Here is a 26,631-nt window from a genome sequence, read left to right on the forward strand (position 1 = left end):
AATGCTGATTCTGCAGTCTAGCCCCAAAGTCTCCTCTCTCCACCTTTTCTCCTGGCTCCTTGGACCTCGCCTGCTGTCCAGCACAAGGCCATCCCTGCCCATCTGTAAGGAAGAGCAGCCCCTAAGCCCTGAGGAGTCTCACCTCCAGCAGGCCCTGGGCAAAGTTCCTTGGCATGTGCTATTGCTTCTGGTCCTCGTTTCCACCTGCCAGGTTGAAACTGTGCCTCCCCATTTTGAAGATGAAAAACTGAGGATCAGGGCTAAGGTAAATGGCATAGTTCAGCATCAAACCCAGCACCCAGTGGCCAGAACCCTTGTTCAGCTCCTCAGGAAGGAGGTCTCAATGCTCACAGACAGTCTCCTCCCAGGTTACTGATGAGCGTGCTCACCTGTGAATTTCCAGAGCCACTCCAGACCAATGCAGACCTTCTGCAGGGGCTTCTGTGCTGAATGAAGGGTGATAGGGCGGGTGCATGCCTGCTGAATGTAGATCTCCAGGTGGTCTTGCAGGTTCTGGCCAACCCCTGATACGGGAAGGAGTGGTTAAGAAAATGGCTACCAAGGGGGCTCAGCTGCTTCTGAATATCCACCTGGTTTTGAAAAATTCTTTCCTATTCACTTATCTTCTGGACCAGCTCCTGCTCAGTCCCCTGGTCTCAGCTTAAAGACTGCCTCCAAGAGACACCACTCTTACACTCCTGGCCAAGTCTGGCCTGCCTCAGATGCTGCCAAGGCCACGTGTCCTTGTCACTCACTCCCAGGACAGCCTCTGGGTGCCCCTTGTCAGCCCTGCTCAGCAGCCCCCTATGTGAGGGCAGGGCCTACGCCTTCAGCAGGCACTGCCTGGTGAGCGGTCGCTGGATGGTGATGGCCAGAGGGGCAGACAGCAGCCTCACCCTCACCACAGCATGGAAGCAGCCCTGTCGTGCTACGCAGCCCTTGCATGAATTCATCCAAGCCTATTGGGACACTGGGCAGATCGCCGTCATGAAGCAGCACTTCCCCAGGCCTCTCATGATGAAGCCTAAATGCACAAAGGCCCAGCTCTCCTGGAGTGGGGTTATCAAGGAGGGCAAGAGAGACAGCCCGGCCCTCAAGAGCATCAGAGACAGTTTATAAAATAAAGTTTACGTCTTAACGTGAAGAGCAGGCTCTGGAGCACGGAGCTGACCTCATTCATGCTCAGGGCAGCCAGCGAGTCCTGTGGATGGAAGGATGAGACCTGGACCCCTCTTGCCATAGAGTTGCCCTGGTGACACGCCCATGCCCGACCCAACGGGGCTTCATGGGCAGATACTTGCTGCTGTAGGGTGCCCTTCTCCAAGTGAAATAGGACGGCCACGGGAGGGAGAAGGCAAATAATGCAAGAATCGGGCCCCAGGGCTGACAGTGTCCAGTGAGGCCTGGGAAACCTTCAGGCTCACGGGGATGATGTGACAATTCCAAGGATCACTGACTGCCACCACCTCCCCACTCCATGCTAATAAGATACACTAAGCCATTTGTTGAGCAGAAACAGCCTCTGGGAAGCAGTAAAGAAGGGGGCCTACCAGGTAGGTGGCACACCACAGGGATGCCCAGTTTCTTGAGTTCATCAGCATTTCCGATGCCAGAGAGCATGAGCAGCTGTGGCGAGTTGATGGCACCTCCACTCAGAATCACCTCCTTGCTGGCGTAAGCCTGGAAGAGGTCCGGCCAGGTCACTCCCTGAAAAGCCAGCTGTTCCCCTGACTCACAGACCAGTGCCCCTGCTCTAGCCAGCACCATGAGAACATGGCCTTGGGATGTGGAATCCATGTGGCACACCCAACAGGCCCCAGAGCCAAGGAGAGGAAGCTCACTGAGTCACTGTTTGAAAGCAACCAGCAGGTAACTACAGCTAGACAGTAGTGATGGCCTTAGAAACAGGAGGGGAGGGCTTACATGAGATAAATGAAAGCAGGCATTCAAGTGAGTGGTTAAAGAAAACAAGCAGTGAACCAGATCTACACGTGAAGCTGCAAAACGATCCGACCCCCTGCCCACACCACAGAAATACAGAGTACGATCACATTTATGGGTTCTAAAACCTCTAGTGCAAACCTATAGCTTTCCGTGAGGTCAGTGCCCTGAAATGGTGTGGAAAGTACTGGGGGACAGCTCTGAATTAGGCATGGCACAAGGGCACTGACACCACAGGCCCTTTCTAGGTGGCAGGACTGGGGGCTTCCTCACCTCCACCAGCCCACTGCCATCAGCTACTCGCCCCACCCCCACGCCAATCACAGGGATGAGCACATGGGGCTGGAGGTGTGAGGGCGTGACTCCTGCCCACTCTGAGCTGGACCACCAGGGTCACTGCCCACCCCCTTCTGCCAGGACCCCAGCTGCAGTCCACTCACCCTGTGGCTCTGGCCATTCTTGACATATTCCACACCCACTGCACGGGTGCCCTGAAATAGCACCCTGCTCACAAGTGTCTGGGCCTCGGCCTTGAGGTTGGTGCGGCTCAGTGCTGGGTGCAGGTAGGCACAGGCTGCACTCCACCGTTTGCCTGCAGGATGGAGTGAGGTGGTCAGGCACGGCTCTGCCCTCCCCTGGCACCTGGGCAGGAGGAAGGAGCTGGAGAAAGTGGATACACCCAGCTCTGACTGCAAGTCCCACCTTCAAAGTAAAGCTGAGACGTAAAGACCCTGCCCTACTGAGTCCACATCAGCCTGGGGTCCCCTGGACCCAGGTGGAAAAGTACCCTTCACCCTCAAATGGGGACACAGAGACCAGGAGCACGGCCAGAGGGGTGAGAGCTTTCAAGAGGCAGGCAGGAGCTCCGGGTCAGCCCTGGCTTGCCTCTGTCCTATTGTGAGCAAGGCCTTTCACCATGCTGTGCCTCGGTTTCCCCATATGCAAGTCCCTAGAGGACTTTAGGCTCTCTGTCCAGAGAGCTGATTCTCTGTTATCCACACCCCACACCAACACGGGCCAGAGGCGCAGAGAACGCCTAGGGTCACCATCCTGGGTCACTCTCAAGACTCTGGGTTGTACTCTTGGGGGGTATACTGAGCCAGATCTCTTCCCGCTCGTGCCAGCCTCAGTCTGCCCATGCCTCCTGACCATGCTGCAGCCAGGAGCCCAGAGCCCGGAGCCATGGGCTGAGATGGGTTGGGCTGGGGTAGGGGGTAGTGCTTTTAAAGAAAAGGCAGGCGATGGGAAGGGAGGCCGCTACCTTCATGGATGGTCATGTCCATCCAGCCGAAGCCCTCCTGCTGGAAGCCATTCATGTCCTCGGTGAGCGGGTAGCCGGCCTGCTGTGCGGCCTCCAGGAATGCGCAGTGCAACGGGTGGTTGGTCTTGCCCCGGGACACCCGCAGTGGGCCATCGGCGCCCCGGTACCGGCTGGCGCCCAGCTCGTGGCCCTGCGCCTTGCGGAAGTAGGGCAGGCAGTGCGCGTAGTCCCAGCCATCGGCGCCCTGGCGCTGCCAGCGCTCGTAGTCCTCGGCGTGCCCACGAACGTAGACCATGGCGTTGAGGGATGAGGAGCCGCCCCAGACGCGGCCTCGTGGCCAGTACAGCACGCGGCCGTCCAGGCCCCGCTGCGCCTCTGTGTGGTAGCACCAGTTGTACCTGTTGTTGCACAGGTTGGCCACCAGGGCCGCGGGCATGTGGATCCTCCACAAGAGCCGCTTGCTCCCGGCGCGGACGTCCTTGGGCCCGGCCTCCAGCAGCAGCACGCGCTCGGCAGGGTCCTCTGTGAGCCTCCCGGCCAGCACGCAGCCCGCCGAGCCCGCGCCCACCACCACGTAGCTGTACTCGTCCCGGCTCTCGGAGCCCGTGCTGGCCAGGGCCCGGGCACCCAGGGGTTGCTGCTGCCCCAGGGCTCCCCGTGCCAGGGCTCCAGGCCGGCCCAGGCCTCGCAGGAGACACCACATGCTTCTATCTAGCCCAAGTCCTCGGATCCACGGAGGGGAATGAGATGACTCACTTCTCCCTGAAACAGGAAAAGGGGCTTTAAAAATCTTAACTCCGCACGCACGTAAGGCAAAGTTCCAGGGTATGCTCACCAACGGCCTGCCCGGGCAGGGTGCAGCAGGCCCAGCCCGAGGTGGCTGCTCAAAGGAACTAGGAGGAGGAAGTGAGGGGAACACAGAAATTTCAGAACTGTTTTGTATGTACCAGGATGGACAGGCACAGGGCAGGGGGTGGGGCAGCAGAAAGCCCCCCCCCCCCCCAACTGAGGGGTAAAATGCTTCCCTGTGCCCTGTGTATGAACCTGGAGACTGGGCTGGAGTTCGCCTGCTGGAAGGCAGGGGAGTGAAGGGCTTTCCAAGGGAGAAAGAAAACGGAGTACTTGTACTCATCCCTTCAAGACAGCGGGCTCAGCCCCTACCATGTGCTAGGCACTGTTCCCTGCCCCACCCAGTTCTTGTAGCAATACACAGAAAGACATCTGCTTTCAAAACAGATGGTTTAGGGCCTGGGAGAAGGACAAGACTTAAATAACTGAAGGAAGATCAGCATGAGAGGCACAAGACTGTAGAGCTCAAAGCCTTTGACCCAAGGGGCCATGGAGTGCATTAGAGGGGTTTTAAGCAGGGTCAGGATTAGAGCTACACTCTTCAAAGATCACTCTGTAGAATGCTAGTGTTTAACAAAAACGGCAATAGCTTTGAAAGGGCCCTTTCCTAACAATGTTCAAATCAATCCCAGCATAGTGCACAGAGGTAGGAAAAAAAAAAAAACAGGATATGTCATGAAAACCTCCACTGAAAAGAACACCTGACAACACCCCACCCATGAGGCTCAGACCAACAAGGCCTGCCCAAGACTGAGTCTGAAACAAAAAGAAACCCTGATAAATCTCACCACCCCTTCCACAAGCCCTGCATCAAGTAACAGCAGCCTACCAGTGGAGTGCAGAGGCTTGTTCTCCTCCTCCTCCCCACTGTTGCACAGGCATAGGAGACAGAGGTGGCATGAATGGTATGTCTGGGGCTTCCTGAATGGTATGTCTAAGGCCGCTGGAACACTGAGAAGAACTCTTCAGCGCTCCAGGCCCCACATCACTCCTCACCAGACTGACAACACTCCACACTAACAACCCAACAGAATGAAAGACAGGTCCTTTGCTAGGCATACTGTTTACCTCAGTCTCCACTATCCCATTACACACAAGGTCTAGCATTCAATAAAAAATTAGTCCCAGCACTTTGGGAGGCCGAGGCGGGTGGATCACGAGGTCAGGAGATCGAGACCCTCCTGGCTAACACAGTGAAACCCCGTCTCTACTAAAAATACAAAAAACTAGCCGGGCGCGGTGGCGGGCGCCTGTAGTCCCAGCTACTCGGGAGGCTGAGGCAGGAGAATGGCGGGAACCCGGGAGGCGGAGCTTGCAGTGAGCCGAGATCACGCCACTGCACTCCAGCCTGGGCGGCACAGCAAGACTCTGTCTCAAAAAAAAAAAAAAAAATTAGGATACATCCCAAAAAGCAAGGCAAATAAATGACTCCTTATCAAGAGATAAAGTAGTCAACAGAAACAGACCAAGGAGTAATGTACCCAGATGTTAGAACCCATCAAACAAGGGCTTTAATCAAGGTGAACATTATAAAAGATATAATTGAAAAGGTGGACAACATATTGAACAGATAGGAAATTTCAGACAAGCATTGAAAACTATAGAAAAAAACAAATGCAAGAAAAAACACAATGTTAGAAATGAACAATTTTTAATTGAATATAGCACAGAAAAGAATCTGGAAATATAAAGAGGGAAAGAGAGAAAAAACAACTCTGGAACAATAGCAAACTAAAGTATGGATAACTGGAGTCTGAGAGGGAAACAGTGGGGAAGGAGGGCCAGGGGGAAAGAAGAACAGACAGAGAACAAGCAAGGAGAAATATTTGAAGAGATAATTGCTGAGACTTTCCCAAAAGCAGTGCAAGACAAAACACCATGGATTCAAGAAGATTAGAGTATCCCAAGCAGGATTAGTACAAAAACATATTTAAATACATCATAGTTAAGCTGCTGAAACTTTGAAATAAAGAGAAAATCATCAACATAACCAGACAAAAAACATGCAGAGGAATAAATATAACAATGACAGCAAAATTCTCAGAAAACATGCAATCCAGAAGATAATGGAGTGACAACTTTAAATACTAAAAGGAAAAAAAAAAAACTCTAGTCCTAGTTTACTGAAATTGAAAAGTTATCTATACCCAGGAATACATCTTGAAAAATAAAGTAGATGATAATTTAGATGAAACGGACTAATTCCTTGAAAGATACAAGCTGCCAAAACTCACACAAGAAGAAAGACACTCCAAATAAGCCAATATCTATTAAAGAAATTGAATCAACAATTGATAACCTTCCAAAACAGCACCAAGCTTGACTAAGTTCACTGGTGATTTCTATCAACCATTTAAGGAAGAAATTATACCAATACTGTACAGTCTCTTTTAGAAGATAGAAACAGAGGGATTACTTTCTGACTCATTCTGTGAGGCCAGCATCACCCTCATAACAAAACCAGACAAAGACATTACAATAAAAAAACACTACAGACCAATATCTTTCATGAACATAGACAAAAACACTCAACAAAAATATTAGAAAATTGAATCAAAGTATGTATAGAAAGAATTACATACCACAACCAAGTGGGCTTTATCTCAGGTATGCAAGACTGGCTCAACATTCAAAAATAATCAACAGGCTGAAAAAGAAAACTCACGTGATCATATTAACAGATGCAGAAAAAGCATTTGACAAAATTTAACATCCATTAATGATAGGAACTCTCAGTAAACCAAGAGTAGAAGGAAACTTCCTCAACTTGGTAAAGAATATCTACAAAAACCCTACAACTAACATCATACCTGATGGTAAAAAAACTCAAAGCTTTCCCATTAACCAGGAATGAGGCCAGGATGTCCTTTTGAACCACTCCTTTTCGGTATTTTACTGGAAGTCCTATCTAATGTCATAATACAAGAAAAGGAAATAAAAGGTACACAGATTGGGAAGGAAGAAATGAAACTGTCTTTGTTTGCTAATGATATGATTGCTTATGTAGAAAATCTAAAAGAATCAACAAAAATTCCTGGAACTAATAAGCAATTATAGCAAGGTTTCAGGATACAAGGTTAATATATAAAAGCCAACGGCTTTCCTACATACCAACAACAAATAAGTGAAATTTGAAATTAAAAACACAATACCATTTAAATTACCACCCCAGGCTGGGCACAGTGGATCATATATCCCCAACACTTCGGGAGGCTAAGGTGAGACGATCACTTGAGGCCAGGAGTTTGAGAGCAGCCCGAGCAACATAGCAAGACCCCATCTGATATGGTTTGGATTTGTCTCCCTGCCCAAATCTCTTGTCGAATTGTAATCACCAATGTTGGAGGAGATGACTGGATTGTAGGGGCAGACTTCCCTCTTGCAGTTCTCATGATAGTGAATTCTCACGAGATCTGGTTGTTTACAAGTGTGTGGCACCTCCCCTTCCTCTCTCTCTCTCTTCCTACTGCTACAGCCACGTGAGACATGCCTGCTTCCCCTTCGCCTTCTGCCATGATTGTAAGTTTCCTGAGCCCTCCCGAGCCATGTTTCCTGTAAAGTCTGTGGAACCATGAGCCAATTAAATCTCTTTTCTTATAAATTACCTAGACTCGGATAGTTCCTTATAGCAATGAGAGAACAGACTAAATATCCCATTTCTACAAAAATAACTAATAAAAAATAAATTAATTGGGTGTGGTGGTGCATACCTGCTGTCCTAGCTTGAGGCTGCAGAGAGCTATGATTGAGCCACTGCACTCCAGCCCTCCAGCTTGGACTACTGCACCTCCACCTAAGTGACAGCAAGACCCTGTCCCTAAATAAATATAAGCATCGCAAAGAAATACTTAGGTATAAATCTAACAAAATATGTACAAGATCTATATGAGGAAAACTATGAAACCCTGATGAAATTTAAAAACTAAATAAATGGAGAGAGATTTCATGTTTGCAAACTGGAAGGCTCAATATTGTCAAGATGTCAGTTCTTCTCAATTTCATCTACAAATTCAATGTAGTCCCAGTTAAAACCACAGCAAGTTATTTTGCAGATATTAACAAACTGGTTCAAAATACATATGTAGAGGCAAAAGACCCAGAATGGCCAACACAATACTGAAAGTGAAGAAGCAAAGTTGGAGGACTGACACTGCTCAACTTCAAGATTTACTATAAAGTTACAGTAATCAAAACAGTGTCATATTGGTGAATAGATCAATGGAACAGAACAGAGGGCCCAGAAATAGACCCATATAAATATAGCCAACTGATCTTTGACAAATCAGCAAAGGCAGCACAATAGAGCAAGAAAGTCTTCTCAACAAAGGGAGCTGGAATAACTAGACATATACACACACACACAAAGTAAATATAGACAAAGACCTTACACCCTGCACAAAAATTAACTCAAAATGGATCACAGACCTAAACGTAAAATATAAAACTATAAAATTCCTTGAAGATAGTAAAGCAGAAATAACATCTAGATGACTTTGGGTTTGATGATGACTTTTTGTATTATAATACCAAAGGCACAGCCCAGGAAAGAATTGATAAGCTAGACTTCAATCAAATGTGAGTTTTCTACTTTGCTAAAGACACTATCAAGAGAATTAAAAGACAAGTCACAGACTAGAAGTAAATCTTTGCAAAACATATATCTTATAAAGGACTACTATGTAAATACACAAATAAATATATTCTTAAAACTCAATAACAGATAATCTGATTAAAGTATGGCCCAAAGACCTTAACACGTACCCCACTAAAGAGGAGAGACAGATGGCAAAGATGCATATGAGAAGATCCTCCATATCATATGTCATCAGGAAAATGCAAATTAAAACAACAGTGAGACACTACTACACACATATTAGAATGGTCAAAATCCAGACACTGACAACATCAAATGCTGACAAGGACGTGAAGCAACAGGAACTTTCATTCATGGCTGGTGGGAATGCTAAATGGTACAGCCGCTTTGGAAGACAGTTTGGTGATTTCTTGTAAAAATCAACACAATCTTACCATATGATCTAGCAATTGTGCTCCTTGGTATTTACCCAAAGGAAGTGAACACTATGTCCAAACAAAAAGCAGGAAATAAATATTTACATCAGTTTTATTCATAACTGGCCAAAGCTGGAAGCAACCAAGATATCCTTCAGTAGGTAAATGGATAAATAAACTGGTACATCCAGACAATGGAATATCATTTAGTGCTAAAAAGAAATGAGCCAGGAAGAATGAAAAAAGCAAGGAGGAAACTTAAATGCATATTACTAAGTAAAAGAAGCCAATCAGAAAAGGCTACAAACCATATGAGTTCAACGACATTACATCCTGAAAAAGGCAAAACTATGGAGACAGTAAAACGATCAGTGGTTGCCAGGAGTTTGGATAGTGATAAACAGGCAGACCAAAGAGGATTTTGAGAGCGGGAAACTACTCTGTTTTCTGTACAGTGGTGAATACAGGTCATTATATACTTGTCCAAACCTATAGAATTTGCAATACCAAGAGTGAACCCTAATGTAAACTATGGGCTTTAGGTGATAATGATGTGCCAATATAGGTTTATCATTTGTAATAAATGTACCACTTTAGTGGGAGGATGTTAATGGGAGGATTATGCATGTGTGAGGGCAAAGGTTATAAAGGAAAGCTCTTCACCTTCTTCTCAATTTTGCTGTGAGCCTAAAACTGCCTTTTTAAAAAGTATTTTAAAACTATAATAGACCCTGACTCCATTTTTTTTTTTTTTTTTTAAGTAGAGACGGGGTTTCACCATGTTAGCCAGGATGGTCTCGATCTCCTGACCTCGTGATCCACCCGTCTGACTCCATTTTTGATGTTTCACTACTGACAGCTTTCAAGCTCCATCCCTCCCTCTTCCCCTCTTGCCCCACACCTGGGCAAGTGAATAAAAAAGCCCTGGCACTCCTGCCCGGAGTATCAATGGGGAGGTTCACGTCATGCAAATCCAATTCATGTGTGGGATGCTCACCTTGACTCCACTCCCTAACTATACTAAAAACCAGGAACACTCGCCCCTTCCTTCACAGTCTAGCCATTGCAGACCAGCCTGGGTGCTTGCCCTGCTCTCCCTATAAAGCTCCATTATGTGAGCAGTAAACCCTATCATAGCCACTTGGTAATGTGTGTGATGTCATTAGTCTCAACATTCAAACCAACTCTGGGTAGTGGGGGGTTGATCCCATCCTCCATGGGTAACCACAAGACAAAACAATACCACTTACAAGAGCATCAGGAAACATGACATACTTAGTAATAAACTTAAAATACATGCAGGACCTATATACTGAAAACTACAAAACATTGACAGAAGTTAAAGATGACCTAAATAAACAACATGAATAGGAAGACCCAATATTGTTACGATGTCAATTTTCCCCAAATTGATTTATAGATTTGATGCAATGCCAATCTCAGCCGGCTTTTTTTTTTTTTTTTGGTGGAAATGGAAATGCTGATTTCAAAATGTATATGGAAATACAAAGGACATAGAAAAAGTTATAGTTCAGTTGGTCATACAAAGAAACCCCAGACAGCAGTGAAAATGAAGAAAATAGCACCTTACATCAACATGGATGAATCCTAAAAATATATTCAGCACACAAAAAGAAAATTATAGGAGGTTGTGGCCTAAATGAGATTATAGATATCTGTCTTCACATAAATTTGTATATATGTGAAGTTTTAAAACATGAAATTCATATATGCACCAAATATCAGGGCCCCAAAATATACGTAGCAAACAATGACAGATTTGAAGGGAGAAATAAACAGACCTACGATCATAACTGGAGACTTCAATACTCCGATTTCAGTAATGGACAGAAGCCAGACAGAAGATCAGTAAGGAAACAGAGGATTTGAATAACACTATAAACCAGCTGGAGACCTAACAGATATATACAAAACATTCACTACAAGAGAATACACACTTTTTCCAAGTGCACATGGAACATTCTGCAGGAGAGACCATATGTTAGGCAACAAAACAAGTCTTAATACATCTTAAAAGACTGAAATCAGGGAGGAGAAGAGCAAGATGGCAAATTTCTCTTTGCTCCATCGATCATCCCCCTCGTCCCCCACCCCACAGGAACACCAAGTTTGACAACTATCTGCACCAAGGGAGCAATTTCATAGCAACCAAAAATCAGGCACCAGCTGGCCACAGTGGAGAAGAGCACCAAGAGGGCTCTTGGTTCCCTGATTCCAGGCCTTGGCTCTTAGGTGGCCTTTCCGGACGAACCCTGGACCACAGGGGAGCCCACTGCCCTGAAGGGTGAGTCTCAGGCCTGGCAGCATTCACCACAAGCTGACTGAAGAGCCCTTGGGCCTTAAGTGAATGCGGGTGGTATCCTGGCAGCCCTCCCTGTGGGCCTGTGGTGGTCGCCATGGTGTGAGGCCCCTCTGCCTGTGGAAAGGAAAGGGAAAAGTGGGAAGGACTGTGTCACATGGTATGAGTGCCAGCTCAGCTGCAGTAGAATAGAACATGAGGTAGCTTTCTAAGGTTTCTGACTCCAGTAGCTGGCTCCTGGACAGCATCTCTAGACCTGCCTGGGGCCTGGGAAAAATTGCCGCCCCAAAGGGAAGGCCACAAGCCTGGCTGGCTTCACTGCTGGATGACTGTAGAGCCCTGAGGCCTTGTGTGAATACAGACGGTAGCCATGTAGTGGTTACAGCAGGCCTTGGGCAAGACCCAGTCCTGTACTGATTTTAGGTCTGACCCAGCACAGTCCCAGTGGTGGTGGCCACAGGGGTGCTTGTGTCACCCTACCTGTAGATAAGTTATATTTCATCAAAATTAAACAATTTACTGCATCAAAGGACACTCTCAAGAATGAAATGACAATCCATAGGAGAAAATATTTGCACACCATATATCTGATAAGAGATTAATATCTAGAATATGTTTAAAACTATAACTCAACAACAAACAACCCAAATAGAAAATGGCCAAAGGACTTGAATAGACATTCTCTAAGAAAGAAACACAAATGGCCAATAAACACATGAAAAGATGCTCAGCATCACTAATCATTATGAAAATATAAATCAAAATCACAGTGAATTACCACCTCACACCCATCAGGATGGCTATAATAAAGGTTGCAGTGAGCCGAGACGGTGCCACTGCACTCCAGCCTGGCAACAGAGCTGGACTCCATCGAAGGAAAGGAAAGGAAAGGAAAGGGAAAGGGAAGGGAAAGGGAAGGGAAGAGGAAGGGAAGGGAAGAGGAAGGGAAGGGAAGGGAAGGGTAAGGGAAGCGGAAGGGAAGGGAAGGGAAGGGAAAGGGAAGAGGAAGGGAAGGGAAGGGAAGGGAAGGGAAAAAGGAAAGGAAAGGAAAGGAAGGGAAAGAAAGGGAAAGGGAAAGAAAGGTAAAGAAAGGGAAAGGGAAAGGAAAGGAAGAAAAGAAAGGAAGGAAGGAAAAGAGAAAGAAAGAAAGAAAGGAAAGAAAGAAAGAAAGAAAAAGAAAAGTAACAAGTGTTGATGAGATGAGGATATGGAGAAATGGGAACCTTTGCACACTGCTGGTAGGAATGTAAAATGTTGCAAATTCTGTGGAAGACAGGTTAGCAGTTTCTCGAAAAGCTAAACACAGACCTTGTGATCCAGTAATTCCACTCCGAGGTATATACTCCAAAAACCTGAAAGCAGAAACTTGAACAGCTATTCTTACACCAATGTTTACAGCATCATTATTCACAATAGCAAAAAGGTGGAAACAACTCAAATGTCTATCAGCAGGTGAGCAGGGATAGGCGCGGTGGCTCACACCTGTAATCCCAGCACTTTGGGAGGTCTAGGTGGGCAGACCACGAGGTCAGGAGATAGAGACCATCCTGGCTAACACGGTGAAACCCCGTCTCTACTAAAAATACAAAAAATTAGCCGGGCATGGTGGTGGGCACCTGTAGTCCCAGCTACTCGGGAGACTGAGGCAGGAGAATGGAGTGAACCAGGATCGCGCCACTGCACTCCAGCCTGGGTGACATAGCGAGACTCTGTCTCAAAAACAAACAAAAATAGGTGAGTAGATAAACAAAACGTGGTGTGTGTGTGTGTATGTGTGCATATATATAATAGTATATTAGCCTTAGAAAGGAATGAAATTCTGGCACATGCTACAACTTGGCTGCACCTTGAAAACATTATGCTAAGTGAAATAAGCCAGACACCAAAGGACAAATATTGTATGATTCCACTTACATCGAGTTACCCAGAACAGACAAATCCATAGAAACAGAAAATAGATTAGAGGTTACTAGGGGATAAGGGGAAGGGAAACAAGGAGCTATTGTTTGGGGAAACAGAGCTTCTGTTTGAGGTGATGGAAAAAAATTTGGAAACGGATAGTGGTGGTGATGAGTGCACAACACTGTGAATATACTTAATGCCACTGAATTACGCTTAAAATGGTTAAATCACCAACAAAATCCTACATGCAACTGAATTCTGGATTTTGTTAAGGAAATCAAACCTATGAAGGAGAAAGGTATAAAGAAACTTGAGGACAGTAGTAACCTCTGAGCAGGGAGGTATTCCTGGGGGTTTTCATTTGCACCAGTCATGTTTTCTTTCTTGATCTAGATGACAGGCACATGTGTGTTTGTTGTTGTGTAGTTTTACTGAGGGTCTGCAGTAAATGACGATAATTAAAATCGACAAGATCAAGAGGCAACAAAGGAGCTTCGGAAGGGGGCAGCGAGCCTACCCTGCAGGAGTGAAGACAGACCCCTTCTTCCTGAGGTGGCGCCAGGTCATTTACTCTTCTGGGCCCCAATCATTTGAAAACCCCACCCCGTATCACAACTCTGCTCCAACACCTCCCCTTGACACTCCCACCCTCCCCACGAGGGAGGGGCCTCCTAAGCTGCTAGCCTAGTGCCCTCCCAGGCTGGGTGGGTGGGTGGGCAGACTGACTGGTGTGGGGCAGGAGTTCCAGGGAAGCAGCCCCTTCCACTTCCCTGGGCTGCCTGGCATTGGCAGGATGGAAGGTGGGCAGGAATGGGAGCAGGGAAAGACAGGATAGCATATGTGTTCATTTCCGGGTGTTGGAGTCGAATTCCTGCCTGCATCCCCAGCCCACTCTGTTTCCTGAAACCAAACATGCCCAGGCCCAGTCTAGTGCTTGGACCAGAAGAGGACGATGTGGCTTTGCCAACCACCATGCATGAGGAAGAAGAGACTTTTGCCTGCTCTACCTTCCAGTCAAGAGGAAAAGATTCATGTGACATGAGGTCTCCTGCGGCACTGGGCAGCCCCACCAAGCCACACCTTCCATCTGGCCGGCCGGCCTTGGTGCTGGATATCTGGTCCCTGCAGCACCACTGTGTGGGAGGCAAGGCTTCGGTCAACTCGAAACCCCTGCCCCCAGTGCCAGTGAGGGCCGCAGTGCGTGGATCAAGCAGAGAGAGGAGTAACAAACACGGGGGCCACCACCTCCTACTCATTATGGCTGGTGGCTTTCATTGCCATAGCCCTTTGTAGCAACAGCTAACAATTCTCATTTCAAATTCTCAAATCAGTAGTCAAAAACTGGCCAGGCACAGTGGCTCAGGCCTGTAATCCCAGTACGTTGGGAGGCCAAGGCGGGTGGATCACTTGAGGTCAGGAGCTCAAAACCAGCCTGGCCAACATGGTGAACCCTGTCTCTACTAAAAATACAAAAAAATTAGCCAGGCGTGGTGGTAGGTACCTGTACTCCCAGCTACTCAGGAGGCTGAGGCAGGACAATCTCTTGAACCCAGGAGGCAGAGGTTGCAGTGAGCCCAGATTGCACTCCAGCCTGGGGGACAGAGCGAGACTCCCTAAATAAAAAAAAAGGATCCAAAGACTGCTATTGAAAGGTTTGCTGAATTTTGTGGTCAGAAAACTGATTGCTTTATATGACAAGACAGATTTCCATGTAATTTTGAGCATGTGGCCAATTGCACAACACATTTTATAACTTTGGTAGAGTGAAGTTGCAAAAGGATCACGCCCAGAAGAAAATGCTTATGCACCATTCCAGGAGTACCCATATTTGCAGCACATCTGCCCACAGAGTCACACAGCTGGAGTACTGAGGAAGCTTCCTGAAAGGGCCCTTTGCGCAGGCCTCCCAGCAGCACTTTCTCCCTCACCACATCTTGGTGTGCACACATGTTTTCTTTCTAGCTCTCGGCCAGTGCAGTGTACTGTGTCCTATAGGATCAGATCCTTTGGCCACTACAGTCCTAGCTTTCATTGGTCGCCCAAGAGGTGAAGACAGAACTCTGGAGCGAGGCCGAGCCACACCAGCCTAGTCCTGCATGCAAAATGATGCCTAAAACTTGCTCAGCCTTTGAGGAACTCAGGCTGGACAAGGCCAATGATAAACAATGATTCCACTTTGGGTTCAGCCTGGGAGCACGTCAGCATTTCCAGAAAAACAGATGCAATTTAAAGGTACAGCCCTTTGTCTCAGCAATCCTGCTTCTGGGAATTTAATCAAGAGAGAGCTCTGCACAACCATAGGAAAACAAGCACAAGGGGCCTGTCCCTGTGTTGTTTACAACGGCAAAAAATTACAAACAACCTAACACTCCCCCAGTAAGGGACTGCCCATTAAAAAAGTGAGTCCATCCACACGAAAGAACCCTGCTAACACATTTAAGAAGTGGCCACCATAGCCCATTGTGGACAAGGTTCGGGTAGTCCCAGCACAAAGCTCAGCTACTCATGAGCTTCAAAGCCCAGAAAGTTACTTTACAGCCCTGAGCCTCGGCACCCTGAAGTCAGCACCGCCCCAGGCTTGCACTGACCTTCACCACCTGTGCCCATGGGCCAGGCTGATGATGACAGTCTTTTGGGGTAACTACAAAACATGTGGTAAGGGCCATGGCCACCTTTACCCATCTGGGGGTCATTCACCAAAGAAGGATTCAGGGCAGGTCACCTGCTTTTTCCATCTAGCCTTCTAGTACTGGCTTTGACATGCAACCTCTGTGAGACCTCGAACAAGATTCCCTACATGCTAGGCTGCGCTTCGTGTGGGTAAGAACACATTGCTCTGTGGCTGCCTTTGTCTGATCATACAGCTCCATTAAACCAGGGGACCAAACTGAGTTATATTAAGAGGATCAGCTACCCCTGCTGAGCACGTCACACGGGTTATAACATTTAAGCCCCCAAAGATGCTGGGTGGGATGGAGGGTCTTCATCATCACTCCATCACCATCAGCCCCATGTCACAGAGAGGGAAACCAGCCTGAAGAGGTCAAGCCCCTGCCCCATGTCAAGCCAAAGGCTGGGACCCCCTCCACCACAGGCCCAACCAACAAAGCCACATCACAGGAGCCAAAAGGTCATAGTCAGCACACAAAAGGGTGCAAGACACCAAGTTCCCATGCCAGGGGTCTCAAGCCAAGACGGTTTGGCTGCTTTCCTACAGCCCAGCAGAGCCTCCCAGGAGCACAACCATCTGAATACCCAGCCCTGTGGTGGGCTGAGGGGAGTGCAGTGCAGTGGCCCAGGGTGGGAAGGATCCCAGTTTGAGAATGAGGCCTGGATGGGCCCAGAGGCAGTGGTGGTCCAGGGAGCAACACTTGGCAACTGCTCCTCCTCCTACAGGAATCTCATGCCACCCCCAACTCAGGCCCCCCACCTCCCTAAGACAGTGGGACAAGCTTCCCCATGGCCTCCCAGGCCCTCTTGTCCTAAGCCCGATCAGGCCAGGCCCCTGCCTCTGTGGCCATCATCCCACTGCGAGCTTCACTCCCAGGGCTCCAGGTGCCTGGTCCACCCTCCCTTCCTCCTCAGGGCCTTCACACATGCTGTTCCCTCCTCCAGGTACAGGTCCTAACCTCCTTTCACCTATTCACTCCTCACTTTCCCTCGGGCATGAATTTCCCTGGGAAGACCTCCTCACCACTGACCACATCCATTCTGGGACTTCTCTGTGCCACTTACTGGGACCTCAACAGGCTAACAGTGAGATGAGCTGTGGAAGGCCCACATCCCTGGCTGAGGGCTCCATGCCCTTGCCTCCCACCGTGTGCTGAGCCTGGCCTGAGGCTGGCGCTCTGTCATGCTGGCTGAGGAGACACATGCAGGGGATGAGGATGCACGCGGCCTACAGCAAACCCAACCTGGGCAGCCTGAGATGTGGATGCTGAGCTCATACACCTGTGCCAGGACCAACAGAAGGCACCCCCTGGGAATGTTCTGGATCCAAACCTGGTGATGGTTACCCAGGCATACATACAGATCAAAACCAACACGATGGACACTTTAGTGTATGTATGTTGCACCTCAATTAAAAAGTTTAAAACAATGTTTTTGAAAGCATCTTCTGGGCTGAGGCAGGATTGCTTGATGCAGTTGAGGAGCTGAAGACCAGCCTGGGCAACATAGCAAGACCCAGAAATTTTTTCTAAAAAAACCTTTTTTAATTAGCCAGGCACGGTGGTGTGTACCTGTAGTCCTAGCTACTCAGGAGGCTGAGGCAGGAGAATCACTTGAACCCAGGAGTTCAAGGCTGCAGTGAGCTAGCACTGTTCCACTGCACTCCAGCCTGGCAACAGAGCAAGACCCTGTCTCTAAAAGGAAAAAAAAAAAGCATTTTCTTCAGTGTCAACTTTTTCTTCCCAGGAATCTCCTCTCCCACATATTGATACACAATTAACAACTGAATTGGAAATTGCTACCTGGGAGATGATATTGGACAGTGTGCACGAGGCGACACCACGTGGCCCCTTGTGCCTTGGCTGCTCGGGCATAGCCCACCTGCCTTCTGGATCCTCCTGGTGAAGAGGGGCAGATGGGGCTGGGCTGAGGCTACAGGCTGCCAAAAAAACCCGAGGTGGAGCCCTGAAGTCTGACATCGCATCAGAGCTCTGCCAGGCCTCACTGTGTAACCCAGGGCAGGGGTTTCCTGTTGATAAGGCGTGGGCGCTGGCCTCTGCGGGCACCTCCAATGCCTGTGGCTCCTCCGAAGTGAGTCTGCCCTCCTGCCTCCCCTCTGCTGCCCCACAGTGGGTGCTTCCTTAGCCTGGGGACTTTGTGCTCCACATTCCAGGCCTCTGCCCTCCGCACACACCCCTCCACTCTCTAGCTGCTGCCCCACTTTCTAAAACCTTCACGGTGGTCTATACCAAAAGCAGAGTATATGTAAGGTGGGAGGCCAGGCACAGTGGCTCACATCTGTAATCCCAGCACTTTGGGAGGCTGAGGCAGGTAGATCACCTAAGGTCAGGAGTTCAAGACCAGCCTGGTCAACATGGCAAAACCTCATCTCTACTAAAAATACAAAAATTAGCCGGGCGTGGTGGCACGCACCTTGAAGTCTCAGCTACTCAAGGCCGAGGCAAAAGAATCGCTTGAACCTGGGAAGCAGAGGTTGCCATGAGCCAAGATCACATCACTGCACTCCAGCCTGGGCAACAGAGTGAGACTCTGTCTCAAAAAAAAAAAAAAGAGAATGTAAGATTGGAAACCTGGAGTTCTAACACCCAGACAGGGGTGGGGGGCCCAGGCCACTCAACCTCCAGAGACGGCTCCTCGGGGTCACCTACCATTTCTTTCCCTCACAGGCGTGTCTGTGGATCCAGTCTATGCAGGTGCTGCGGGCGCCCAGCCATGGGTAGGAGGCAGGGTGCAACAGAGGTCGCTGCTGAGGAGACCCGAATCCCTTAGGGGCCCCTCCCAGAGTCAAGCACCTGATAGACTAGGGGTTAAGGGGGTGCAGTGCCTCAGGCTGGCCCCTGAGGAAGACTGGCCACTCCGCTCCAGATGTGAACTCCCTGCACTCCGGGCTGCACTGTGCCTGGGTGAGTGGGATCTGTGGCATAGAGGGCCTCGGGTGAAAGTGGGGAGGTGGGCGTGGGTAAGCCAGAGCACAGCCAGAGGCAGGCCGAGGGGACAGAAGGCGCTGCTGTCCCAGCTCTTATGCAGTAACATAGCAGCAAGAGATAAGACAACTGCTGTTCCCTCTCCAGGGGAGTTGAAGGCTCTTCCTCATGCCAGGCACAGGGCAGGCTTCAGAGGCCACAAGTTACCAAGCTCCCACCTGGCAGAGCCCATCCACAGAGCTGCTCTTCCTACCATGTGCATTCACTTACAGACAGCAGTGGGGGAGAGCTGGAAGCCCCCAGAGCCAGGTACGCAGCAGGCACTCAACAAACGCTTGTCATGTGACTGGTATATAACAATGCACTATCCGGGGAGGAAAAGCAGACACAGAAGCTGAGGCCTAGGTGGTAGTAGCTTCTCTCATACGGATGAGGCTGGTGCTGCAGAATCCGCCCACTTTTGTCCACCCCTTGGACACCACATGGATCAGGCCCCATTATCTCCCACTGGGACCCTCCCCACAACGTCCTAGCAGTGTCCTTGCTACTAATGCTGCCTCCTCAGGCCACTCCAGAACCAGCTCTCCACAGAGCAGCCAGGGTGATCTCAGAACAAGGGGGAGCCAGGACCAGCAGAAGGAGAAAAAGATATGGGTGAGGGTCAGCTGGGACTCACCAAGGTGACTTCACACACAGGAGGCAATTAAAAGACCGACTTCTCCATACGGTCCAGGCAGGGGTCTGAACACCACGTACAAAACATCCTTGTCCAAAAGTTCAAACCTGAATCTGATCACACTTCTAGATCAATCCACCAACTCACAGGAAACGCAAAGGTCAGAGCAACTTGCAAAGGTCCATCATCAGCAGAATCCAGGTGCAAGGAAACCCCACACAGTTCTTCAACAGTAAATCCAAGTATAGAATGGATAAAGGAGAGACAGATGAGAGAGAGAATGGGAAGCCAACAGGCTGTGAGAGGAGCAAGATCCAACCATGAGAACGTGCTGCTCTTCACTGGACCCTGGTCATTTGAACACTGAGTACGTATGTGAGGATGTCAAGAAATCATTATTTGTCAGACGTGACTATGATACTGTGGTTATGTTGTTTAAACTCACCCTTTCAGGAACCTCTGTACATTGTTCGTGGGAATGTAAATTAGTACAGCCACTATGAAAAACAATATGGAGATGCCTCAAAACACTAAAAATAGAAATACCATATAATCCAACAATCCCACTACTGGGCTGGGTATATAGAAGAAAGGAAGTCAATATATCAAAGAGATATCTGCACACCCATGTTTACTGCAGCACTATTCCCAATAGCCAAGACATGGAATCAACCTAAGTATCCATTAATGGACAAACAGATTTTTTAAAAATATGATCCATATACATAATGGAGTACTATTCAACTGTCAAAAAGAATGAGTTCCTGTCAATTGCAGCAACATGTACGGAGCTGGAGGTCATTATGTTAAATGAAATAAGCCAAGCACAGAAAGTCAAAAACCACATTCTCACTCATAGTGGGGGAGCTAAAAAAGTGGATCTCATGAAGACAGGGAATAGATGGGTAGTTATCAGAGTTCAGGAAGGGAAGGGAGAATGGGGGGTTGAAGATATACAGTTAGATAGAAGAAATACCTAATATACAGTTAGAAGAAATGAGATCTAGTATTTGACAGGGCAGTATGGTAACTGTAGTTAACAATCTATTATACATTTCAAAATAACCGGAAGAGAATAATTCAACTATTTCTAACTATTTCTAAAGATAAATATTTAAGGCTGGGTGTGGTGGCTCACACCCCTTAATCTCAGCACTTTGGGATGCAGAGGTGGAGGTGGGAGGATTGCTTGAGGCCAGGAGTTCAAGACCAGGTTGGGCAACATTTTGAAATCCCATGTCTACAAAAATTTTTATTAGCTGGACATGGTGGCACACACCTGTAGTCCCAGCTCGTTAGAAGGCTCAGGTGGGAGGACTGCTTGAGCCCAGGGGTTCAAGGTTACATGAGCTATGATCCTGCCACTGTACCCCAGCCTGGATGACAAAGAAAGACCTTGTCTCAAAAAAAAAAAAAAAAGCTATCTAGGATTTGGCTTACAGTCACCCCAGCGATCAGTGGGACATACAAAACAGGACCCCCATGAGGTGATGCTAACAAAGTTATATAATGAGAACACAAAATTCCCGTCTCCATCATCTATTCTGGCCAATTTTATATAGGTTTCAAATCTTCCACGATAAAAAGGATTTTTGTAGTTGCTGTTTGTTTGAAATCTCAGATCCCACTAGAGAAGTGAGGAAAAGCAAAAAGGTGGGAGCATCTCTGTGGCACAGGGCCTGGTGGGCGGCGAGGGATTTCCAACGATTCCCCAGAAGTTTGGGGTGTTCTGCAAATGCTCATTGCCAGCTGCCTTTTTCAAGTAAACTTTTAACCTGTTTTTTTTTTTTTTTTTTGAAATCTCAGTTAAAAAATACCCACCTCACATGCAGAAGTGACAGGATATGGTGCACTCTGTGACCAGGGCTGGCCTACGCACTTTTTGTGATTGTCTGAGAAAGATAAGTACAGAACCAAGTCAGAGGGTAGAAACGTTTACAGTTTTATCATTTGACACAGCAACCTCATGTCTGTCGAGTCTAATAAGCAGATAATGGGTTTATCTTTTTATATATCTTCAATCTTATTATAACAATTTTCATATTTTTAAAAATTGGCCCATGAAAGATTAAAATTTTAAAAACAATCATCTAGTCTTTCACCATGGAGAGTTTGAGAAGCACTGCTATGTACCAGACATGGATCCCCTGGAGACCCCAAATCCATCAGCTTAGGAGGTTGGCCAGAGACGCCAGGACAAAGCTTCTCTTCCCACCGTCTGCTGTGCCGACTCCAGTACTTCCTATAAACGCATCACAGGCGCTGCAAAGCCTGTTTGATTTTCTGCGCTCATTGGCACACTTCCACACCAGTACAAGCAGAGCCACTTCCAGCAGACACCTCTGTCGCCCAGGCTGGAGTGCAGTGGCAGGATCATAGCTCACTGCAAGGTCCAGGTTGTGTGCTAGGTGCCCCTGCTGGTCAAAGCACCTTGGCCAGCCATGGTTAGCCAGCCAGTTTTCACATACATGCCCACTGCTGTTTCCCCTTCAAACTTCTGGATGGGTTTAACTGCAGAGGGTCCTAAGATTGCAAGGTGAGCGTTTGAAAAACTGACTGCTTCTTTGTATCAACTGGAAATCACTCTATCACTAAAATACCGAAATAAATCAGGACCTGGGGCTAGTGTAAGACATCAACCTGCACCCATGGCCCCAGGTTTCTAGTGTGCTCCTGAAAATGGGATCGCTGTTCTAACTATGATACACACACACACACAAATCACAAATATAAAGTTAGAAAATAAACTCACAGGCTGGGTGCAGTGGCTCACGCCTGTAATCCCAGCACTTTGGGAGACCAAGGCAGGCGGATCACCTGAGGTCAGGAGTTCGAGACCAGCCTGGCCAACATTGAAACTCCATCTCTACTGAAAATACAAAAATTAGCCGGGCGTGGTGTTGGGTGCCTGTAATCCCAGCTACTCAAGAGGCTGAGGCAGGAAAATCACTCGAACTCAGGAGGCAGCGGCTGCAGTGAGCCGAGATCACACCACTGCACTCCAGCCTGGGCGACAGGAGTGAAACTCTGTCTCAAAAATAAATAATAAATAAATAAATAAACAAACTAAACTCACACGAATATGCAATGTCACCTGTGTTGGTTTCATGCATTGGTGTTCCATGTTCAAGTTTTACTACACTGAAAGAGAACTGAAAGTGGCTGGTGGTCAAGATCCTTAGGTTGCAGTCTCCACTCTGCTACCACTCGTGGTTAGCATCCCTGGGCCTCAGTTTCCTCATCTATGAAATGAAAATGCAACCACTCATTTCGTAGGTTTTGTTGAGGGCCAAGAGCTAAAAATACATTTCAAATAATTAAAAGGACCAGGTGCAGTGGCTCATGCCTGTAATCCTAGCACTTTGGGAGGCCAAGGCAGGAGGATTGCTTGAGGCCAGAAGTTCAATATCAGCCTCGGTAACATGGCAAGACCCCATTTCTAAACAATAAAAATTAAAAAAAGAAAGAAAAAGTCAGGCATGGTGGTGTGCTGGTGTGCACCTGTAGTCCCAGCTACTTGGGAGGCTGAGGCAGGAGGACTGTTTGAACCCAGTGAGCTATGATTGCACCACTGCACTCCGGCCTTGGCAACAGAACAACTCTGTCTCAAAAAAAAAAAAAAAGGAAAGAAAAGAAAAACAAAGCACAAAGCTAAAACCAAACCACATAGTGATTTTATCAAATTCACAGCATGGCCTGAGTTTCATCCTCCCTCTTCTTACACTCATCTTGTTTCTTCCTCCATAAAGTGTGGAATGTGATGCTACATCTATGACCAATAATATTATTAATAACAAATACATTCAAGTATCATGGATCAAAAAATATACCACCAATCCTGTTGCATGTGCCCAACATAGGGCCCAACGTAGGTTGACAGGGTGGTCCTCCCTGCAGCCCTATGAGGCTAACTTCATCACCCCTGTTTACAGATGGAGCTTTGAGAGAACCACAACAGTTCCTGCCTCCTCTGCATTCCAGGCTTTCTTTGAGACCCCAGTGTGATAACAACAATGTGAAAATCAATGCAAGTACCCAGGAGACAAGGCCCAGGGACCACAGCCATGAACAGAACACATGTATGTGACTTCAAGGGGTTTCTCCTAGGAACCAGGACGAGTGGGATTAAAGCTGAGTTAACACCTGGCCTGAGTCTGTGGGCTTTTCTGGGTCAGCCCCTTCTACTACAGCAGAGAAAATGCAGTTTTGTAGCCCTGCTGGGAACAGTAGGGTGCAAGCCCTCAGTGTGGCTTCAGGGTCTTTCCCTCAAAGCAGGCATTAAAGTTGACCAAGCTTAACCACCTGGAGCAGAACATGGGGTTGAGGGAGCACCGATGCCAGGAGTGCTCCTAACAGCTCCTCTCCCAGCTCAGGCTCACCACCAGAGTCCCTGGGAGACAGCCAGTATGTGCTAGAAACGGCTCACTCTTCACGAGACAATGAATCCACTGTTGACCAGCCAGGGCTTTGATTAATATTTGCAAAAGAACGAAGTGGAAAATTCCACCTGTGTGGGTGGAAGCTGGACCCGCGGGACATGTCAACAACCCTGATGGCCTTGTTCTCCCAGGGATGGATCAGGCAAAGAAGCAAAGGTCTGAATAACAATGACAGAATCTGGGATTACCGTGATTCTTGGGTCCTAGGGAATTTCCCTTTTTTTTTTTTTTTTTTGTTCTGCCTCTCTTGCCCCTAAATTTACACAGCACTCTTAAATCCTTCAATTTGCTTTCCGATTTGCTGTTTCTTCTGCGTTTCCTAACAGCCCTGCTGGGGAGGCAGAACTGATGTCAGTCCCATGTTACAGATGGAGAAACTGAGGTTCCAAAAGACCAAGAGCCTCACTCAAGGCCAACAGATGGTGAATGAGTCACAGAACCAGGTAGTCTGGAAGCCAGGCATCTCACTACACCATGGCTGCACAGAGCCTGTCTCTAGGGTCTGGGTCAGTGCCATGGGTACTTGACCCAGTGATCTTCCAGGCTCTGGCAGAGGCCCTGACCTTTGCTCTGCCTGTGAAGCAAGAGGAGGAAGTTCAAACCAGCTCCCCTGGGTGGGCAGTCACAGGCACTGGCCTTGGAGGAAGGTAGGTGTTAATTTATTCATCCATTCAAGCATTTAATGAGCACCTAGAAAGCCCCCCTGCACAGGAAGGCACACTGCCTGGTCGCTCTTTCAGAAACCCAGACCTAGCAGAATTTATGACGGAAGGGAGAAGGTCAGAAAATCTCCAAAGGTCGCTTCTCTCATAGACTCAAATCACTTCATCGCTCCTATCACCACCCCATTTTACAGAAAAGGAAACTACTCTGGGAAGAGCAGTGACTTGCCAGAGCCTCTAGTTCAAAAAGCCACAAAGTTATCAGGCTTAGGCACCCAAAAAAATTGTGTCCCTTCCAGCAGGCCACCTGGGACCTCTCATGCAGGACCACTTGAGGCATGGCCTTCTGAGCCAGCAGGGCAGGGGGGAGGGGAACCCCCCCCCAGAGGACAGGCGGACACACCCTGTTTGCCCACCTCAACCTCCACTTGTGGCTGCAGGGCCTGTCACACCCTCTCCTCCACTCCACAGCCCCAACTATGGAACTGAACCAGGTTTCACCCCATCCCTAAGCCCCAGGGGCCCAGGGCAGTGTCATCCTGAAACCAGGACAGCAGGAAAGCCACTTGGGCTGTGTCTTGGGTCTGGGCAGCGCCTGCCTGAGTACTCCTCCTCCTTACTCACAGCTCAGCCACCTCCAGACCACCCTCACCTGACACTTCTTCCCCCGGAAAAAGAACCTCGGCCCTTCTCTTTTCACAAAACCACCTCCCCTTTCCTCTTGCCAAGGCTACCTGTGACTGCCACCAACCAGCCTCAGTGCCCTTGATCTCTCTGCCCCATCTGACCCCATGAGCTCCTCCCTCACTACTGGGCGTTCCTGCTGCAGCCCCTCCTAGACCTCCCCACCTCCTCCAGCAAGCCCTCCTCCGGAGGGCTCTATCCTCCTCTCCTCTCCACTGCCCCCTGAGAAAGTCTGACTCATGAACCCTGTCTCCAGGCCTAACCTCTGCACCCCTGGTTGTCTCAAAGCCCGTGTGCCAAACAACACCAAGCTTACCACAGCAGGGCCTGCCCTGGCACACAGCTGAAAAGCCAGCACAGCCCAGAGCCTGGCCCACAGTACAGAATCAGATACGGAATGAACGCATGTTAGTGAATGGTTGCCTGCTCCTTCGTCTCAGAGGGACGAGCCCTCTACTTGTCCTGCAGAGCCACCCAGGTGGCCTTTCTAAAACTGAAAATTGATGACCATCTAAGCCTGTACCATTATTCCTCAGCACCATGGGACAAAGTTCACAATCTTTTTTTTTTTTTTTTTTTTGAGAGGGAGTCTCGCTCTGTGGCCCAGGCTGGAGTGCAGTGGCCGGATCTCAGCTCACTGCAAGCTCCGCCTCCCGGGTTTACGCCATTCTCCTGCCTCAGCCTCCCGAGTAGCTGGGACTACAGGCGCCCGCCACCTCGCCCGGCTAGTTTTTGTATTTTTTAGTAGAGACGGGGTTTCACCGGGTTAGCCAGGATGGTCTGGATCTCCTGACCTCGTGATCCGCCCCTCTCGGCCTCCCAAAGTGCTGGGATTACAGGCTTGAGCCACCGCGCCCGGCCAAAGTTCACATTCTTGAGCTTGCAGACCAGGCTGTTTTCAGCTGGGCTTCCGCAGCAAGGCGGGCACTTGTGTCCTTGAAAATACTTCTCACCGCACTCATCCTCACTCCAGGAGTACCCATCAGCCAGCACCCATGTGTCGTGCACCTTTGCACCTAGCACGTATCTGCTGAACAGGAAGATGACTATTAGAGCTGAAAATGTTCTCAGGGGCCACAGGGCCCAAAGCAACTCAGAGAAGTGGAATGAGGGGCTCAGGGTGGCCCAGCCCCAGGCAGGGGTGCGGCCACAACCTCAACTGAGTTCCTTGGTCAGGAACCGGAGCAATTCTCTGAAAATGCTACCTGCAACTCCACACGTATGCATGCCAGAGCCCAAACCTCTGGCTGATCCCCAGTCCATGCAAGCCCT

The 26,631-nt window shown here is 48.5% G+C and overlaps 1 protein-coding gene across 3 annotated transcripts in view; it reads right to left on the reverse strand.

Moving 5' to 3' along the window:
* Positions 1 to 26,631, reverse strand: part of CHDH (choline dehydrogenase) — a 34,724-nt gene that overhangs the window by 6,956 nt on the left and 1,137 nt on the right. The window contains exons 1-6 of one of the 3 annotated variants that reach the window (XM_033210139.1): positions 22,651 to 22,669; positions 21,396 to 21,466; positions 3,203 to 3,964; positions 2,382 to 2,533; positions 1,551 to 1,680; positions 390 to 524 (exon numbers count right to left, since the gene is read on the reverse strand). In XM_033210139.1, the coding sequence (XP_033066030.1) occupies positions 390 to 524; positions 1,551 to 1,680; positions 2,382 to 2,533; positions 3,203 to 3,905 (1,120 nt within the window). In that variant the 5' untranslated portion in view covers positions 3,906 to 3,964; positions 21,396 to 21,466; positions 22,651 to 22,669. Of the gene's footprint in view, positions 1 to 389; positions 525 to 1,550; positions 1,681 to 2,381; positions 2,534 to 3,202; positions 3,965 to 21,395; positions 21,467 to 22,650; positions 22,670 to 26,631 lie in introns of those variants that run through there. The other 2 variants (XM_033210138.1, XM_033210140.1) reach the window with 2 other exon arrangements.

Source organism: Trachypithecus francoisi, unplaced genomic scaffold, assembly GCF_009764315.1.
Source record: "Trachypithecus francoisi isolate TF-2019V2 unplaced genomic scaffold, Tfra_2.0 Lachesis_group0, whole genome shotgun sequence".
NCBI classification, from domain to species: domain Eukaryota; kingdom Metazoa; phylum Chordata; class Mammalia; order Primates; family Cercopithecidae; genus Trachypithecus; species Trachypithecus francoisi.